The sequence below is a fragment of the Phoca vitulina genome, unplaced genomic scaffold (assembly GCF_004348235.1).
Source record: "Phoca vitulina isolate PV1807 unplaced genomic scaffold, GSC_HSeal_1.0 scaffold8, whole genome shotgun sequence".
NCBI lineage: Eukaryota > Metazoa > Chordata > Mammalia > Carnivora > Phocidae > Phoca > Phoca vitulina.
Window position 1 is genome coordinate 5,623,087 of NW_022589711.1, and position 21,172 is coordinate 5,644,258.

Genomic DNA, 21,172 nt, shown 5'->3' on the forward strand with positions numbered 1-21,172 from the left:
GTTTCCCTGAGTTCTATGAGCCATTATCGCAAATTATCAAACTCAAGGAGGAGGCTATGGGAACTCCCAATTTGTAGCGAAGTCAGACAGAAGTGTGGGTAACCTGGGGACCCACTACTTGTGACTGGCATCTAAAGTGGGGGGCAGTGTTGTGGGACTGAGAGCCCTTAACTTATAGAAGCTGAAGCTAATGTCAGGTAGACAGTGTCAGAATTGAATTGAATTGCAGGACACCCAGCTGGTGTTGGACAATCAGTCAGGTGTGGAAAAAATTCACACATCTGGTGTCAGAAGTATTTTGAGTGTAAGCAAAGGAAGAAACAAGCAATAGTATTCTTTAACGCTAGCATGATAGGTTAATCAGAGACTATTGGTCCTTAACTGAAAAGCTGGGGCTTTTTCCTTTAAGCAATGGAGGAGGTTTATTTATTATTTGTAATTTCATTATAATTACAATAATTTTTCTCCATGATGTTCCCATTACTCCATAAAGCTTCTTCTTTCCATAGGATATTTTAAAACAATATGGCAATCCTCAAAGACTATTATAACCTGCTCATATACCAAAAACATATGATGTTTAAGACCAGATATTAACGACTTAAATGTTATTTCAACAGAATGGTTAAACATGAGTTTCTTCTTTTTCTAGAGTTAGAACAGTTTCTCCTAAAACATGAAGCATGTAATGAACTTTTGTTTCACAATGAAAACTAGCCCTCTATGACTTTCTTATATGCTTATACTCAAAAAGGAACAGAGAACACACTTGGCTATAAATAATTTCTAACTGAAACCATTTCTAATTACAATTATAAAAAGTTAGCCTTTTTAAAATTCCATCCAAATACCAGAGTATTATGAATATTTTATATCTGTGTCAAGGAAGGACCTCAGTGAAACACCAAGCTTTGTTTCAATCAACCCTCCCTCTAGTACTAGTATGAACACAACTCAAGGGCACAAATGTGTTAGTGTTAGCTGAATAACACTATAGAAAATCTCATGTTACAAAAGCCTCCATCATTTTCAAGTCTGCCCAAATTCAAACTTTTTTTTCTGTAAAGTCAGAAATATATATAACAAAACATAACACTCACCCTAATGAATCTTTCACTCTCCAAAGAATTACCATTTGAGTAAAACTTAAAATACCAACTATGAAACATTTCTCTGCTCACTCCAAAACATAGGCAGTCATGAACTTAACAATGAATTCGACTTCAAATGTAGGCATTATTTATAACTCATAATTCATTTTCCCATAAAAACAGTATATTAAATGACATGAGGTTCCAAGTTAGTTTACAAAAGTCAATTTAGCCCATAATATAGTTGAAACTACAATACATGTAAAGATTTTGATTTTAGGAGAAAAAAAAGTTCTTCCATTGTTTTCCTTACCTACACAGGGTTAAACCTAAGGGAAATCCTTTTTTTTTTCTACCCCGATAAGTCCAGTTTATATTTACCACCAGCAAAGACTTCTAGGCAGGGGAATGATATGAATAGAAAGAACTGTTCGGGGAGTTAGGAGTTAAAGTGTTGAATAAGAGTTTGACAAGAGTTGTAATAATAAATACCAGGCAAGAGCAACTGAAGGGAAAAGTATACAAAAACTGACAGAACTGCAAACTAAATGATTATTTTGGGATATTAGGAAGAGCTTGTTTAAAAAAAAAGAAGAAAAATCACTGGGCCACCAGAAGAATGAGGATGCCCTTGAGAGAGAGGCAAATATGAACAAAGGGATGGTCAGCAGATCAGAAATAAGAAAACTACCATTCTCACCCTCACTCACTCTGCTTCACCGTGGCTATATCCACACCATTCATCTCTTGAGCCAAATATACTCCTGCATAGCCTGGGATGCACCTGCCTCGGACACCCACAAGGTTTACTCCCTAACTTCACTCAGGTATCTGTATAAATGTGAACTCACCCAAGAGATAATTCCCTGACCGACTCTTTGTCTTAGCTTATCTCCTGCCTGACATACAACCACATCCCTCTCACCCTCTGTCCCTTTACCCTCCTCTACTGTTTTTCATGAACTTACTACTACCTGACATTATTTATTTATTGTTTACTGTCTTTCTCCTATGTAAACTGAGACTCTGTTTTTTAATGGCCTAAAAAACTATCTGATACAGATGAGGCAATCAGTAAATATTTATTAAACAAATAAAGGCTAAATCTAGACTACAGAATAGAGATAAAAAGGAGTGAGTCATCTTCAGAGTGGCACTAATTAGAAGACTTAAGAACATATGCTTTATCCACCTAAAATTTTTTCTAGTAAGTGAAAGGACAAATAGCATAATAAAATATCATGTTAGAAGAACAGTACTTAAAAGCAAGAAGACATACACAATGTATGTGTTTCCTACCCCACTCTCCCATTCTCCTCTGCTCCCAGTCAGCTCTTAAGATGTTCCTACTTTTCCAATCTTCTCACTGCTGAACTCAGATTCTTTCAAACAGTGAGGTCCAAAAGAACCTTCTGTGATGATGGAAATACAGTATTAATCTACACTGTCAATATGGTAGCCACTAGGCACATGAGACTCCTACTGAGCATTAAAAATGTGTCTAGTGCAACAGAGGAACTAAATTTTAGCATTAGTTTTAAGTTCTATTTAAATCTAAGTTGCCACATGTGACTATAGGCATCTATATTGAACAGCTCAACTCTAAATGATCTTGTTCTGTTTTTAATAATAGCTGCTGAAATTATAATCGCAGCATTGGTAAGGAAAGTGAATAGTAAAGGATCCATTTCTGAGTTTTGTCATAGACTTGATGGTTTTCCAACTTGGATTGTGAAAAAAAATTAAAGTTAACATTCAGTATTCGTCAATAAAAGTTACAGCCCATGGCTATCATTCTGCCATAAAATTTAAGAAAATTCATAAAGTTACACAAATCATTTTGCAGTACATGTCTAACAGAATTCTAAGTACATGCTTAGAATAGAGTAGAAGTCTAACCTATTTGCATCCAACCGGTTACAAGTAACTTTCACACCACTGTAGCATCTCACTTTTAAACTTAACCTTGACTTTTGGGGAATCGTCAAAATAGTTTTATGCATTAGAAATCTCTATGGAAAAAGAGATTTAACTTTCTTTGCATCAGTTTTTTTTCTATCCATAGTTACTTGTTTAACATTTTTGAAGAATGGGAAAAATATTAGCGTTCAATTAATAAAATCCTAAACTGCTTAACATAAGCAATTTACCCTTAGCAGAGATGAACGCACTAGACTTGGATCTATTTATCACTTGAGCTTTAAATCACTGTTAGCTGGCCAAGCAATATAAGACCAGAGATCTAAGACAGAACCTCTCACTTTCTATGCAATCCTTACCTAATAATTCAATTCCTTTTGGGGGGAAAAAAAATACACTGATTCTAAATTTGTGAAGGGTCGACCATGTAACAGTCATTCTGATGTGTTATAACAATTTCTCTAAAACTTAAGCCAATAATATATGGCAACACTTTCTGTGTTAAAATTACCGACCCAAATCCCTCTCATCTTTTGATCCATACTTTGATTGCTCAATTGTAGTACATCTTGTTCTGGCGGGCATATACTGTTTTTTTCCTGTTTTAAAAAAGTTCAAAAGAATTTAATGGTCATGAAAGGAAGAGTATTACCTACTTGATTCCAAATTGGGCAAAAGCCTTGCATGGTCATGTCTATGACAAGAGTTTGCCATGACACAAAAACTTAGCAGAGTCTATTAAGTATATATCTATGATATCTCAACATCTTGCATTGTTTCCTAGTCCGTTCTGCATTAGTATTTTTTTACTGCACACCTGCAACACAATTTTATTTCCAATTTTAGCTGGAGGTGGGAAGCATTCATTTGACAATCCACAATATCCAATCTGGACAAGAGATCCAAGGAGTGAAAAAAGATGCCTAAAATTTTAGCTGATATTACTACAAATGTTTTGGGCCTTTCCTCAGAATTCAGTAGAGTATGGAAAATTACAAATGCAATAAAAAGACACCAAGTACATTACTACTTAATTCCTTATTATGCAGAGTATAAGCTTCCCTTGAAATGTTTTCTTTTTCTCTCAAAAATGAAAGATAGAAAGGACAATCATAGTCCTACTAACTACTGAAAATGTAATTACTTCTTCAATATTAAATGAAGGTTCACAAATATGTGTTAAATCTTTAAAGTGATAATTTTATCTTCTGATATACAGAGTTACAAATAACAGAAAATTTCCCCACAAGTCCCAAATGTGACTTCTATAGGATATTACTTTAAAAGCTAATCTTTTCTAGTCATTAAAAAAAGATGTACTTTATTCCTTCTAAAGGAGCTTATATCAACAAGGAATCTTATGTATTTAGCATTAGAGATTTTTATTTCAAAATACCAATGTTTTTTGTCAGCACCCTAACCAATAGATGGCTCACTTAAAGTTAGCACGGCTTTATGTTTTAGCCCTGGTTCTAAGAGACTTAATACTTAGAAAAGAAGGAATAAAAATTTTTTTAAAAATTAAAAAACATGCCATATTTGAAAAAATTAAGTTACAGTATGGTCAACTTTCAAATAACAACATATTTCATATAAAACAGAAAATGCTCAAAAAGGATTTTTATATTGTTCTAGATGTCTAGAACAATTGCTTGAGAACTTCCTCACACTCTGATAGCTCCAATACACCAGACTCCTGTAGCACTTACCCAGTTTTCTCAATAGAGGCCTGTGTTTGAATATATATTTGTAATTATTTCCTATCTTTCCTTCTCACATGTTTTACCACTCCTTCCAAGAAGTAAAAATAGACAAAAGACGTCATTTCTTCTCAGGACTAACAGCATAGTAATTTAAAAAATCTGTTGAATGCATGACATCTCCTTACTTTCTCACTTTTACACCATGTAACACTACTGTGACACTGACAAATTTAAATGCCGAATCTATTTCCTAAAGGCAACTGTACTTCTTAGAACTTTATGAAGTACGGTACAAATTTGTTAAATGGAAAAGAATGTTACCTCATCAGATTTTTTTCGCATTTTGATACTGTTATAATACAATCACCACATTTTATTTTTACAAGGGTTTTTCTCAATAATCTGCAAACAACTTTATGGACACACTATCCAACTTATTGAATTACTAATTATAAATTAGCACCTTGGTGAGAAGGATAGCACATTTTATTGATAAAGAAACCACAACAGCACACAATTTGCTCAATATGATAATCAGTTGTAATGAAACCAGAAACTCCATTTCTCTACCATTTCTTTAAAGTGAAATATAAAATTACTTAATGAGGGGCACCTGGGTGGCTCAGTTGGTTGAGTGACCGACTCTTGGGTTCAGCTCAGGTCGTGATCGTGTGATCTCGTGAGATCGAGCCCCATATTAGGCTCCATGCTCAATGTGGAGTCCGCTTGGGACTGTCTCTCCCTCTGCCTCTGCCCCTCCCCCCTGCATATGCACGGGCACGTAATCTCTCTCTCTCTCAAATAAATAAATCTTATAAAAAAATTACTTAATGAATATTTTCCAAGAGCTACATACACAAACACACACACACACAATTTTTAATTATCATTCAATGGGACACACGCCTTCTGAAATCAGGTTTGCCTTCTCCCTAAGAGCATCTATTCAATCTCTTTTGTCCACAACATTTTCATTATTCCTTGTCAAAAGTCTTGAACAGGTATTAATATCTGGCTTAAACAATACTTGCTGATTTTACAGAGCAAATAACATCTTTTATTTAGGAAAGTCTTATAAATCCTAATTCCCTACCTACCTATATATACTACCTCATGTCACAAAGTCTACCATCTATATTAAGAATTCACATCTATCAGTCTAAAATCTTGTCATCCTTTCCACTAGAACAATGTTTCTACTAAACCATGTTTAGTCAATTTCCTGTTTCCTTCACTTTAACCAGTTGCCTTCAGTTGAAAACCTTTTTTCCTTTCTCTACCTAATTTCATTTTCCCCCAAGTCTCGGAACCTTGAAAGATAGATGTTATTCTCACACACTAGTTCCTGCACTATTTATACTACTTCTCTTTTTTCTAACTTCTTTCAACAAGCTTCTCAACCTCATTCTTTTTCATTGGTTCTGAAACAGCTTTTTTATACATATTATCAAAAATAATTCAATGAATACTTTTTGAGAAACTATGCAAACTATTCTAGCGTGATGATAGGCACATCAATGGTCTTTTGTCCTGTTAAGCTTCCTTTTTGGTGAGAAAGAAAGGCACAAGCAAATAATTTCAAAATAACACAGTATTCATGAAGACCCAAGTACACTCTGGGTGCTACAGAAGCACTTGCTCCAACCTAGAAGCCAGGAGAAATATTCTAAAGCCAGAAGCTCCTGACCTAAGTCTTACAACACCAGAGGTAATTAAGCTGGGGGTAAAGGCTAGAGGGGATTCCAGACAGAAGGCACAGCAAGTGTAAAGACCAAAGAAATTAAATAGCACTGGGTGGATAAGAACTCCAAGCCATCCTGAATTATCACGGTTTTATAAAGTAAAAAGAGAAAAACAGTAGAAAATGAAGTTAGAGATGTAGATAGGGTCCAAAACACAGTTTGCCTTGAACGTAGACATAAACAATTAGGTCTGTCTCACATATACAAAACTTCTTCCATCACCTATTACCTATATGAGGTAGGAGTATTTCAGCTTTTGGCACATAAGATCATTTGTGAACAAAAATATTAAGATTATCCTGAAAATTTGAAATTAAAATATTTTATCAACAAATATTAAAATAATCTTTACTGACAACAGTTAAAAACAACCATGTGAATGTGTTCTTGCTAGTTGTTTTTTAACTCTGAGGAAGTCTATAAACAAAATCAGAGGGGTGCCTGGCTGACTCAGTCAGTAGAGCAGGCAACTCCTGATCTGGCGGTTGTTGAGTTCAAACCCCATCCTGGGTATAGAGATTACTTAAAAATAAAATCTTTAAAAAAAAAAGTTTCAGAAATTCTCTTCAAATACAAGTTAGTAATCAAATTTCTCAAATATAAAATGCATAAAAATAAATACTTTTATAAAATAAATACATTTTATATAGTGCAGTCATTATATCATAATGAGATAGAGGTAACTAAACATATTTTGAAAAAGTCAGTGCTACACATAAGCATAACTATTCACATTATAAAGAAAAAGTAGAATCCCACATAAAACTTTCCATATATATATATATGTGTGTATATGTCTGTGTATGTTTGTGTGTTTATTTTGTTACATGGTAACAAACTTTTTTCTAAAATCTTCATTTTGGTGAGGGGCGAGGGTTGAGGGAAGGGAAATTCTATTAAGTGGTAAACCTATCAGTAGTTAGAAACAATAGCTTACCTTCAAAAATAATACTAAGGCCTCTACCAACACTTAAAATCCATAAAACAAATGTTTGTGCCCATATAAAATCCTGGAAATGTTTGTTTCTTTCATGAGTAACGCCTATAGCTGTTCTATATCTCAAAACAATGAATACTAAATGGAATACTCTATGAAAGGATACATAACTCAAATACAATCTTTTACACTTGAACTGGAGAAAATAATAATGCAGCTAAATAAAAATATATACTCTTTTCAACTACACCTTGAACCAAGGTTAAAGTAAAGTAGTTCTTTGTCCTTCACCTCTGCTTAAACAAAATATATTCCCAAGGGAAGTTCTTCATTACATTCTTACTAAAATATTAAGAAAGAGAAGTAAACTTACTTGTGTCTGCTTGGCTTCCCACACTGATGTATCTATCATTGCCAGGAAGTGATGTTTGGTAGTAAGTTGTCTCCTCCTGCTGAGGGGTCTTGGCATTCTTTGCAGTAAGGAAAGCCACCGCTAATTCCAAGTTTCCATTACTATCCTTCAAATATCAAGAATGGAACATCAAACATTTTGGAATAACTCCATACATTCTCACATGATTTATTTAAGTTTCTCCACAGCAACTAATACTTAATAGCAAAAATCACTTTTAGATTTGAAATCATTCTATGTGATCCTAATTTTACAAACTCATCATAAACAAAGTATATTCTATTAATAGTAATTCCTTTTTCTATTAAGACTACTAATATAAGAATCAATTCTATAATTTCTTAGTTTCCCATTACCTTCATTTCTCCTTAACAAAAGTCAATCACAAAACGTATGCTTCTAAACAAATAAACTAAAAAATGTTTTTTGGAACTTGCCATACAAAAGGATGAGAATGAATATTTAAAACAGTACTTCTGCAAAGAAGAAATATAAACTTTAATATGGATTCTGAATGCATACCTAGAGGCAAACTTAAGCAAATGTCAGACTTGTAGGCAGAAAACAGCAAAACATTCTGAAGCTTGATAGTACAGAGAGACACACAGAACCAGACAGAAATACTCAATCCTATCAAGATGACAATCCTACCCAAATTAAGTATATAAATTTAACATAGTTCTCATCAAAAGCATATCTGGACAAAATTATTCTGAAGTTAATTTAGAAGAAAGCAGATGCTAGAAAACCAAGAATTTTTATAACAGCAAAATAATGAGAAGAGACATGACCAGTTCTATCTCTTTATTCTCTGTAGAGTTAGTAATAAATATAACAGTAGTTCCGGGACAGCTAATTAAAACAACATTAGGAAGCCCAGATATTAATAATGAAGTGATCTTTGTAACAGAAGGCCAGAACACCTAAGACTATGCAGGCCTCATGAACTTTAGCATACACAGAGACTGTAATAGGAAGCCAGTGGAGGGTTTTGGACAGAAATGACATGGTATGACTTATATTTTAAAAAGATCACTCTGGCTATGTGTTGAGAATAGACTATAGGAGAGAAAGGGCTAAGGCAGAGAGTCCAACATCACATTAAATGTGAGAGGTGACAGAAGGAGAAAGATCAGGATGATTCCAAGATTTGAAACCTGAGCAACTGGAAGAATGAGGTCCCCAACCTACCCCAACTCCAATTATAGTTAGCCAGGGAAGAGAGAAAAAAGTAAGAGTGCAGTTGGAAAAGCACCACTGCTTTAAACTTTATATCACAACCATTAGAAGACTCTTAAATGACTCACCAGAAATATGGGTATAATATAATCTATAGCTGGATAAGTAAAACAGCTGTAAAGTAATGTGCAATAACAATGGCTACATTTATCGAACACTCACTATGGGCCAAGAAATGTGCCAAATGCTTTTTATATACTACCTCATATAATAATAATAAACTGAATGCAACAGGGATTTACACAACTTGGAGACAGATCACTTACTTTGGAGGGCTAAAAATAGATTCTTAAAATAAAACTACTGAAATCTATCAATGACATGGTGTTTCTCAAAAGTATATTCCTTGTCAGTACATTACTGAGAAAGTGAACTAATTATTAAACACCTTACAAATTTATACTGGGTAATGATTAAGGTTTAAGTACACTGACCCCCCCCCCCCCCACCAACTACTGGTAAACGAAACCAAAGTTAAAAAAAAACAAACAAAAAACTATAGCATACAACTTAACTCAAAGAAAATGTGGACAACAGTTCATTTGATTAACTCTTTATGTTCATTTAATTAAACATATTTTACATGTTTCCCAAGTTAAAAAAAAAAGAAAAGTGAATTCCCCAAACTTGCCCTAACAAGGTAATGGGTATAGCCTCACACTCAGAGATATAGAATGGTAAAGGCACTTTCTGAAAACAGACATGGAGTGACTGAGTCATACTTATCAGAATAAGAAAAGGATTAGCAATCATCTAAATGTCATAATCATAAAAATTGAGGTCTGACATTTTTGCTTCCTCTCCAAATACTTAGAGTTGCTTCATAAACCCTGCATTAATGCTCTAAACAGCACTGTTTCATCACTTTCCTGATAGGAAAAAAAAAACGAAGCAAAGATTGCAGTAAAGGTGGAAATTAAGTGTGCCACCCCAGGACCAGGCTGCTCGGTTTCTCTTCCAGCTCACCCACATACCACACCTTCCTCAGTAGAGTTACCAGGAGGGTGTTAGCCACATAAAATACTTAGAATAGCACCTAGTACTACAGGAGCTTAATAACCGCCAGTGATTATTATCATGATTACAGTCATCTAAAAGATAAGATTATTTCTAGAAACAAATGAAGAACTTTTGGCTCGGAATCAAAAATTACATAATTAAACTCGTCTCATGGAGTAAGTTCCAAAGGACTGAAGTTGTATGTATGCCTTACAACAGCAAAAATACTATATTGCTGTTAGCCTTTAGTAGCAGTATAGAAATAACTTTAAAATGCAGTTCTAGTTCTTTTTTTTTTAAGATTTATTTATATCCTATTTATAAGAGAGAGAGCAAGGTGGAGTTGGGGGAGAGGGAGAGAGAGAGAATCTCAAACAGGCTCCCCAACTTGTCTCCAAGTTGTGTAAATCCCTGTTGCATTCAGTTTATTATTATTATATGAGGAGAGAATCTCAAACAGCAATGAGCCCAAGGCAGGGCTGGATCTCAGGACCCTGAGATCATGACCTGAGCTGAAATCAAGAGTTGGAGGTGTAACTGACTGAGCCACCCAGGTGCCCCTGCAGTTCTAGTTCTTAAACATCTTTTATTCTCTTGCTCTTTTTCAGTGGGCATATCCATGTGATTTGATTCATCTGAGTTTCTCCATGTGAAAATGAGGGAACAACAGAAGATGCAACCAAAATGATGCATTTTATTTACTGCATATACTAACCAGCTTGCTACTGAATGTTCGAAAGGTGCAATTAGTTAAATGTTAGCCAAGTTTTATTTCTCCTTGAAAGGAAAAAATGTAAGCTTCTTATCCTCTAATAATTTTCTCTCTCTTCTTTTCCCTCCCCATATTTCTCTACCCCACCCTACTCTCTACCCCCATTTAAACTCTAACATCATAGCTCTTGAGTACAATCAGCCATCGCATTTGGATTCATATCCTTCCATTTTGCATGAAAGTGTTCCATATGGAGAAGATTATCTCACTCCAAGGTATCCTGGAACATTAGGCTGCTGAAAACTAACATGCTCAAAATTACACCCTAAGTAAGGCTCTTACATTATAAAAGTTCTTTCCTTTATCTCTATTACTACACCACAAAATGTAACTAAAAACCTTTCAAACATGGTAGGCAGTAGAGATGAGGGTGCAGCTTAAACTGTATGCCATGAAACAGAGGCCATACCTTCAAGGCTTGCTGTAGTATCTGGGCATCATTAATCCCAGTGATTTCTCTCAGCTGATTCAAAAACGTCTGCTGGTGCTAGAGGAGAAAAACCGAAATCATTACACTTTAAAATCTGATAATATATAAGAATAAGAAAATAAATGACCTTTGAGTTTAAAAAAAAAAAAAAAGAAAACACAAACTAGTACAGAGAAGAAAAAATATAGAACTTGACAAAGACTTAACAAATTACACTATTTTAGGAAGAAACCATGCTGTGGGGAGCCCTTACTCCATTCTCTTGTTTCCAAAAGGGAACTTCTGCATCACTTCCCAAGGAGTCTTACTGAATTAACCAGTTTCTGGCCTATTCACTGCCTAATTTATTCCTCCCCACAAGAAAAGCAGTGATATGCACAATGGTTAAGCCTAAGAAGAATTAAGGAAAACAGTTTTATCCACTGGGCTACTTTCACTAGAGGCTGAGGCCACTGAATGAAAGCCTCGCAGCTCTAGCATCTCCCCCCTGCCCCGAGGGTCAGCCAGCATCCATTCACCTAGGATGTCTGAAAAAAGACAGGCCAGAGGACAGGCCATGCACTAGATACGTATATTACATCATGGGGATCCTAAGATCTATTTGAGGAAAAAGAAGAGCATCTCATTCTCTAATCTGTCATAAAAGATCCCAAACAGAATTAATCACTTGCCCTCATTTGCTTCACATCTGTTGGTCTTTATGATCTATTATACTGTTGGAGAGAAAAAGGGATGGGATTCCACTATCAAACGATGCCCTGAACATCCCTAATTAAGAAACATGTTCCTCCTGGGATCGAGCCCCACATCGGGCTCCCTGCTGGGCGGGAAGCCTGCTTCTCCATCTCCCTTTCCCCCTGCTTGTGTTCCCTCTCTCGCTGTGTCTCTCTCTGTCAAATAAATAAATAAAATCTTAAAAAAAAAAAAAAAAAAGAAACACGTTCCTTCCTACATCTCTGTATTTCTTTAAACAAGTTCCCCAAAACTGTAAGACAGCACCATGAAATAAAGAAAGATCAATGGAAATGAAATGGAAGTCATCACTAGAATAAAAGGATCTGCCGAAATCTTTCTCGAAAATGTTTTACATTCATCTCAGTAATAAATCAGTCAAGAATCATCAACAGATGATAAAACTACGGGGTAAAAGTTTGATGAAAAACAGGATAGTTACATAGTTTCAAACTCTATTCCTGCAAATTATAAAGGGAGAAAGAATGTAACTTTATAATGAAGAAACATGACAAGTACCACCTCAATCAAGTAATCAAATTTAATATTACCAATAATGGGATAAAATGACAGTATATGCCACCTGATGTTGTAGGATACAAGACAACAGTATCACCTATGGTATTCCTGCCCAAAATGCATAACCTGAATCTAAACTTGCAGAAGCATCAGACAAATCCAAACTGAGGGACATTTTACAAAGTAATTACTGTCATCTTTAAAATGTTTATATCATAAAAGACAAAGAGTGAGTTTCCAGATTAAAGGGGACAAAAAAGGCCTGATAATCAAATGTAATGTGGCATCCAACATTAAATGCTATACAGGACATTACTGGGACAACTGGAGAAATATGAATATGAACTGTTTGGTAATAATATTTTGTTAATATTAAATTCCTGAATTTGATAATGGCACTATAGTTATGTAAGAAAATATCTTTTTTCTTAGGAAATACACCCTGAAGTATTTAAGTTTTAAAGGGGCATGATGTCTGCAATTTACTCTGAAATAGTTCAAAAAAAAAAAAAAAGTTGTAGTTCTTTGTACTATCTTGCAACTTTAAATTTAAAATTATTTCAAACTTCAAAATAAGGTTTTAAAATATTCTGTATACAGATTTGTTAATGTTATAATTGTAAAATGTGCATTTCAAATTGTACTTGACAATTTAAATATGCATAATATATATATACCTTCAGAGTTGAAGGGTCCTAAACAAATTACAAAATGAAATGAAAAAATAAAAAGCATTTGAAAATCAGGTTTGAGATAACGTACGTCTAAATATCTTTTATAGAAACCACATGTATAAGTTAGAAATTATATTCAACTACATGTAACAGAGTCCCATCTAAATAGTAGCTTCAACATAACTGCAGTCTGTTTTTTCTAATATAATTAGAGTGGAGGTAGGCAATCCAGATCTGATAAGGCCTCCCACATGTTAAAAAAGATCTAAAGCTCCTTCTGTCTTCCCACTGAACACTCTTATATGTGACATTCATCAAACATCTGTCACTCCATGTCTCGTCCTCAAGCATCCCGTCCAAGTTCTAGGTAGAATAAAAGGAAGCGCACAAGACAAAGGGCATAAGCCAAAACATTCTGACTTCTTTAAGAAGACCCATCTAGTGACTTCCACTTAAAGCTTCATTGAGCAGAACAAAATTGCATGGCCACTCATAGTAGCAAAGAAGGCTGGAAAACATATTTTTCAGCTAGGCAAAAAGCCACTTTGAAAATGAAATCAAGGTTCTGTTTGTGAGGAAAAGCAAAGAATGTGTATTAGATAACCATGGGCAGTATCCACCACGCCATCAATGATTTTTCATTTCCAATAACCTTATTAAAGAGCTGAAATAACCAAGACTATCTAACAAAATAAAAATAATAGTGTATATAAACAAGGTCATATAAAATGCCAGGAAGAATAAAATAGCTGAGTAAAAAAAATCAAACTGTCAAACTTACAGAGGTGAAAAAAGAGTTCTTTAAACCTGTCAACTTTCCTTTGTTCATTTAAAATAGTACTGATAACTAGCAATGGAACCATGACTAAGTTACTCAATACCAAACATCATAATATTAAAGATGTAGAAAAATTTTACAGAAATTCTTCTTATCTAAGGTCTCATTTTACTTAACATAAAAAACAGATTTTATACACCTCTCTGTAATCTCACCACCACCAGCACTCCAAACTCCATTCTTTACACACAGCATTATTTCCCTCAACTGCAAATTACCTGGTCATGGATCAGGGAAAGACTACTGAATACCTCCCCCAAATCAGTCATTTATACAAATGTTACCAGCTATTATTTATAATGTTGGAAAAATGGAAACAATACAAATGTCCTCCCACTAAGGAAGTGGTTCTAAACTTTAATGTGCAGAAGAATGACCTGATGAGTTTGATAATAATCAAGATTCTCAGGCCCCAGCCCCAGAAACTGTGATTCCAGCAGGGTCAGGGTTGAAGGCTAAGGGATCTGCATTTTTAATAAGTATCTTAGATGATTTTTATACAGATGGACTTAGAGGCACAGTCTGAGTCAAGCAAACAACTGCATTTTTTTTTTTTTTTAAGATTTTATTTATTTGACAGAGAGAGACACAGTGAGAGGGGAACACAGGCAGGGGGAGTGGGAGAGGGAGAAGCAGGCTTCCCGCGGAGCAGGGAGCCCGATGCGGGGCTCGATCCCAGGACCCTGGGACCATGACCTGAGCCGAAGGCAGACGCTTAACGACTGAGCCACCCAGGCACCCCACAACTGCATATTTTTAAATAGCAAATATATAACCTATATAGAAATTATCTTCACAAAATCATATTAAGCTAAAGTGATGGAACACAAAATAGTATACACATTAATGACTACAAGGTAAAATGTAAACACGAATATAAAGCTCAGAAAAGATTACAAGAGCCTGTGTTAGACTCGCAATTCTCTCATCTCTGTATCCATACCTTTTGCCACTTTTAACTCCCTCCCACTAGAGAGTTTCCTTTCTGCATTTCCTTTCTGCACTGATGATGAACTTGGCCATGTGACATGTTTTCACAAATGACATATTAAAGACAGTCATGCAGATATGAAATGTATTTGCATGACTGGGCTTCCCTCCTGAACTTCTGTAACTTCCTTAAGAAGAACATGGCCCTGGGTAGCCCACTTGCCCCAGAAGGAGGAGGCACCCATGGAGAAGAGCCACCCCAACCAACCTGAAAAATCTGTGAACGTGATGACAGTATTTTGGTACACCACTAATTTTTGGAATAGCCTGTTATTGTCAGAGTTGACTGATAGAGAGTGCATTTTTTAAATTTAAAATTATTTAGATTTTACTAAAATACTTAGTATTTTATTAAAGAGAAACGTCTTTGAAATTTTATAGTTCGTAGCTATAACTTGACATTTTATCTTTCACAATAAAGTCAACTAAATATCTTAGAAAAAAAATAATCCAGGCGTATCTCTAGCATAGTTCATGATCTCATGAATTTTGACAGAAAATGAAATAAGGAGGAGAAAATGACTGGGGTGGAGAAGAAGGCTGAGTGGGAAGGAGAAAAGGTGAAAAAAATTTCTTGGTTTAGTTACCAAGAAATGGGAGACAGATCAGAAGAGGTGAGCTATGAGAAAAATTCTAAGTTTATGGCACAGAAGCCACCTCATTTGTAGTTTTCTCCTTTGTTACTGGCATCTTCCAGCTGTGCTTTTCCCGTCTTTGAAAACCTGCACCTTCATTTCCTACAATTATATGTTTTTGTTGTTGCTATTTCTGTTGTAATTAAGACCCTCGTCTTTCTTTCAAGGTTTGCACCTTTCTATTTATCACACTTCTGATCTGCATATACCCTGCTCAACTAAAAATGTCCTGCATATGGGTTCTCTCCTCCTGGACTAGCAACTTTGGATCCAAGATGGATCCAACCCACTTCCCTCTCTAGAGCTCCTTTTCTGAGCTCTGAGGTCTTTTTTGTATGAATTTATATACTAAAGTATAAGGAGGAGGATGCAATCTGTTCACACTGCTGGACCAAGAAAGGCAAGACACAATGTTCAAAGAAATTCAGCAGCTGCAAACACCACAGGAATCAATAAGCTAACAAGCCAAGACTTCATGCAGGCCTTCAGATTCCTTCCTCAATGTTATTTTTATCACATGATTACATCTTTAAGTGCCCACTATGTGCAAAATACAGTACTATACACACTTTGGGAAAAGGAAGCATCAGTAATTCCAATATAAATTAAGAATCAGAGAGTTCTACAGAAATTCTTTCCCTCCCCAGTTGACCCTACCTAATGTTGGGTTTGTTTTAAATGTTTTAGTAAATATACAGCATATTTAACACTGGTATAACTTCTTGAGAATGCAAAAAGAGGAATCACTGGCTTAGACCAAAGAAAGAAGGTAAGCATTTATTATGTTCTTGCTGTATGCCAAGTGTTTTAAGTGCTTCCAGTTTATAATCTCACTCAATATGAGTATACACGCACACATGCGTGCACACACACGCACCCTCCAAAAAGTTACTCTCATTTCATGGCTAACAAGGCTTCAAGAGATTATTAAGTACAGAGACAGGAATGAAAACAGGTTTTTCAAATTCCATGGCCCATACCCTTTCCATATTTTCTCTATATTTGATTTTGGAGATTAAAGATTCAGTGAAAAATGAAAACTCAGTGCAAAAATCCAATACTATCTTCATGTAAAATACTTAAATAATGGCACACAAAAAAGTGGAGCACCACTGACTAAAAGGCAGGAAAGCTTTCTACATTAAGGGGCGAATGACTTGTAAGTCAGTCAATGGCTCCTGAATTTCCAAATACATATAAAACTTGGTGAAGTGCAAAAGAAAGAAAGTCAAAGGTTTCCATCTTCAGGAAAAAAAAAAAGGCAACTCCTAAAATGAACTCTAAAAACACTTTCAAGTTTTTTAGGAAAAAGAGGAAATAAATCCTAATTTGATAGAAAATTCCAAGGCATTCTTAAACTTCAGGATCAAATTCACTAAAGCATTGCTAGGCACCGTGTGGTATTTCAGTCACCTATCAATGAAAGGATTAATCATACTCCTGCCTTTAAGGCACACAACCATACATACATCTACTTTTGCAAATACCTTCTGGATCTACCTGATAACACTAAGCTGCCCTAGTTCATGTTACCTCTTCCAATAACAAGATATCCCCAAACTTCCTAGACAGATAATTCCAAATACATAAATCTGTCCTTCATGGGGCTTCTTTGGGAGTCCCAAACCTGCCTCTGCCTCTATCCAGCTATATAAGCCAAAACAAAATGTACTTCAATAGATTGAGGACACTGGAAAAAACCTTCCAACGCGCACTAGGCTCTTTCAATAATCTATGGGAGAAGTTCTGTGCTAGAACCACACTGATTTCAAAAGATACCATCTATTCCACATTCTCTTTATCCTTATCTACCAACCCAAATTTACGTACCACTTGCCTTCTATTAAGGTTGGAAGGTCTCGTGGTACTTAACCACAGATTATAATAATATACCATGGTTAATCATCAGACTCTAAACCTCAAGAGAGCACAGAATATTCTGCTAATCAATGTGTTCCTGGTAACTAGTACAGTGTCAGGCATGTGGTAGGCATTCAATAAATACTGACTGAATAAATGACTATAGCAAGGTTTGCAGAAATAAATTGGGAGTAAGTCAGATCATGGGCCTTGAACTCATCCACAGGAAAGAACATACCGATTATTGGAGAGAGAACAAGAAGCACACATAAATCAGGTCCACTTACTAAACAAACTTTTCACACCCTTTTACAGTCTATCTAGAGTGTACAGTAAAATATTGTTGAAATTTTCAACTGCAAATAATCTAGACAGTAACTCCATAATGGTTGGGGTAATCCTGTTATTTTCTAGCATCACAGAGTCAAGGCTTATCTCAATCTTTTTGGGTTAACAGCACTTTGGCATTACAAAAAATTAATCATATACCTCTATGGGTGTATAAATCTGAAGGCATGCATTTTCATTCTTCACTATTTACATTTAGGCTTAAATATTCCAGAAATTCTGAATTGAGAAAGATTTTCCCTATCATTTTATAGAATCCCAGGGCCACAAACACTCTTAAGCACTCGTATAATAAAATTAAAAAAAAAAAAGAGGAAGAAGTAAAGTAAAGAAATGAGATAGGTAGCTAAGAGCAATCGATACAGTTGGTTTTTTCCATTAGTCTTCACCTCAGTCCATATTCTTACCTGCCACCCCAACTCTTCAACCAAACAGCTGCTCATGCCCTTAACAGACGCCCCCATCCTTACTAACTGGCAGATAACAGAAATGCATCATAAACAGAAATTCTAAATGCATTCATCCCCAAAAATATTGTTATACAGCACTATAATCTAAGTTCATACAGAGTTAAATACATTTCCAGGCCAAATAAGAACCCAACACCATGAAACATGGTTTCTATGGGAACATGCATTCCAAAACCCCAACTATCCCAATGTTTTTAAATTAGGGTACCTATATTCTAGAAAACATTTGGGTAAACAAAAGTTTTGTGACTCAAATCCTATCTTTGAACTATAAGATCTGAAGTTTAAATAAAATACATATTCATGTTATCACTAGTTTCTACACTTAAATTTTCACAATAAACTTGCAGTCCAAAAAAAAAAATCCCTTATACTAATAAAACAAAATAAATACGCTCTACATAGAACTCTCAAACTAGAACACTATATAATTCCTCACAGCTATATGTGTCACAATTAATTCCTTTGTTAAATCAAATATAGTTTTTGGTCATACTAATTACATACATAATACACCCTACTGACTAGTAGGAACTCCAATCATTTAGACATAGTGCTATGTTTAATAAAGCATATGCTCTAAAAGACTTTCTTTCTCAGATCCACAAAGCTATTTGCAGAAATGTCCCGGTCTTCAGCACCTCAGCAAACATGTCCCCCATCCAGTGGGCTTCAGTCACAAAATCTACAGCAAGAATTGAAACTCAGTCTGAGGGCAGACCTCTCCCAAATTTACTCCTTCCATTATTCTTCAGAGTTCTCTTTACATTTTTGTAGTCAATCATATGTTACCGGTCAGTACTTCCTTGTATTAAACTTTCCCTATTCAAATTACTGTGTGGTTTCTGTGTCCTAATTGGACCCTTATTAATACAACTTCCTTAAAAGCAATTTTTATATTCTAACTATATATTAATGATGTAATTCTGTATTTTTAAGGGAATAAGTCTCAAAATCAATAAGGGAAAAATTAACCATAGTTAAGTTCTAGCCTAGAACTACCATTAAATGAGCACTTCTTTTTTTAACTGAGCACTTATTAAAAGTATGGAAGGCACTAGAGATTTCAATACATAGGTATGATTGACTAAGTCACTGGCCATTGGTGACTGAAAATATCCAGCCCCTCTCCTGGCCACTGGATTGGGGAGTGGGCTGAAAATTCTAATCCTCTAATCACAAGTGGCTGGTTTTCTGAGGTTGGTTTTACAACCAACACCTGAAGCTGCCTAGTCTCCCAAATGGGAGTTAACTCATTAGTATACAAAAGACAGTAAATTGCAAGGATTCTAGAGGCTCTGTGGCAGGAACCAGGGGAAAAGACTAAATATTTATTTTTTATTATACCATATCTAGCCACATGAAGCTACTGGTAGATAACAGAAAGCACCAAATTTTTCTGTTTTCCCTTGCTAATGGACTTCCCTGCCTAGAATGATACTGTCAATCTACCTAGTAGTCTTCCTTTCATTTCAACCACTCCCTCCTTGACAAAAGCCTTTCCCATTCTTCTTAGATTCTCTTCTTCCTCCTACCAATACATCTTATAAATACTTCATTTAACTTCAAATATCATATATGCATTTCTGGCTCCACCATCACCAAACTATAAGCTTTCTGCGTATTACTTCCTTCTCAATCTGCTTAAAACAAAGAAATAATAATTGAATGCATGGACATGATAATGAGATGATGGAGTATCTAAGCAGAAATGTACAAAGGCAACTGAAAACCTGAAACTAGAGTTTATGTAAGGGTGTAACATTTAATTAATTTTGAATATACAAACTTAGTAGTAATGAACATATAGGAGTGAGAAAATACATGATCTCTCAAAGACAGCTTACAAAGAAAGCAGAAAATCAAAGACTAAACCTTAGAAAATCCCCCCAGTTAACAAGTACACACACACTGTATTGTATTAGCAGCCAAATTTTACTGTACAACATAGCCCAAATGTGAACAGTTTAAATACATGTACTGACGGTTCACATAGCAAAAACTCACATACTCAAAGAAATCTTGCCCAATAGCTAGCTATCTCAACATGTTTGTGTCCGTAATAGGCATTCAAATACTAAATATTTTTGGCAGCACACCCGAATAGGTTTAAAACCTTCACCACAAGAAAGTACAACAACCCCGAAGGCAGCTAGCAATAATTACAACACATTATTACTCCGGTAGATAATACTATCTCAAGATGTCTGCAAAAGCAGTTCTCACACTGCACAGCAGTATCTCACCCTCTTGACTGTCCAGGCCCTAAGATATGTTCACAAGGCAAAGTACTCATGGGTTCTAACAAATAATATTTATTGGGCACTAACTTAAGAGTAAGCTGTAATTGTTACCTCTTATTCACAGGAAGTATACTCCACTCTATACTAAATCACAAAACCTTTTTAGTTCAACATTCTGCTTCAAAGATACTGCAATAATTACATTTACAGAGCTTTAGCAAAAAATAAAAAGACAAAAATACTTTAAAGTGTGATCAAACATGGAGGTACATCTGTGAAGATTTTACAACACAAAAGGCTGAGAACACCACTCTAAGACAATGGCTATCAACTAACAGGATCACAAAAGTAATGTGGATGACAACAGCAGTAAAATCTACTTCCAAAGTTTAATAATAATATCTTACAAGAATATCCTGATACACGTATATTAAACTCCTTGGTTGAAGTTGCAAGTGCTTAAGTTAGCTTCTGTAAAACACTACCATCTGTCAAGTTAACCTTGTTAATCTAAATTTTACTGATTTTCTAGCTTTGCTTACATCTAGATTATTAGTTGGTTTTTGCTTTTAGTGCATTAAAAGCCATACAATAGAACATAATAAATTTATGCCTAGT

The 21,172-nt window shown here is 35.1% G+C and overlaps 1 protein-coding gene across 4 annotated transcripts in view; it reads right to left on the reverse strand.

Annotated features, from left to right (window-relative positions):
- The window catches only part of USP25 (ubiquitin specific peptidase 25), a 136,001-nt gene that overhangs the window by 100,586 nt on the left and 14,243 nt on the right, over positions 1 to 21,172 (reverse strand). For 3 of the 4 annotated variants that reach the window (XM_032406294.1, XM_032406297.1, XM_032406293.1), the window contains exons 2-3: positions 11,225 to 11,302; positions 7,767 to 7,911 (exon numbers count right to left, since the gene is read on the reverse strand). In XM_032406294.1, the coding sequence (XP_032262185.1) occupies positions 7,767 to 7,911; positions 11,225 to 11,302 (223 nt within the window). The remainder of the gene's footprint in view (positions 1 to 7,766; positions 7,912 to 11,224; positions 11,303 to 21,172) is intronic. The other variant, XM_032406295.1, reaches the window with a different exon arrangement.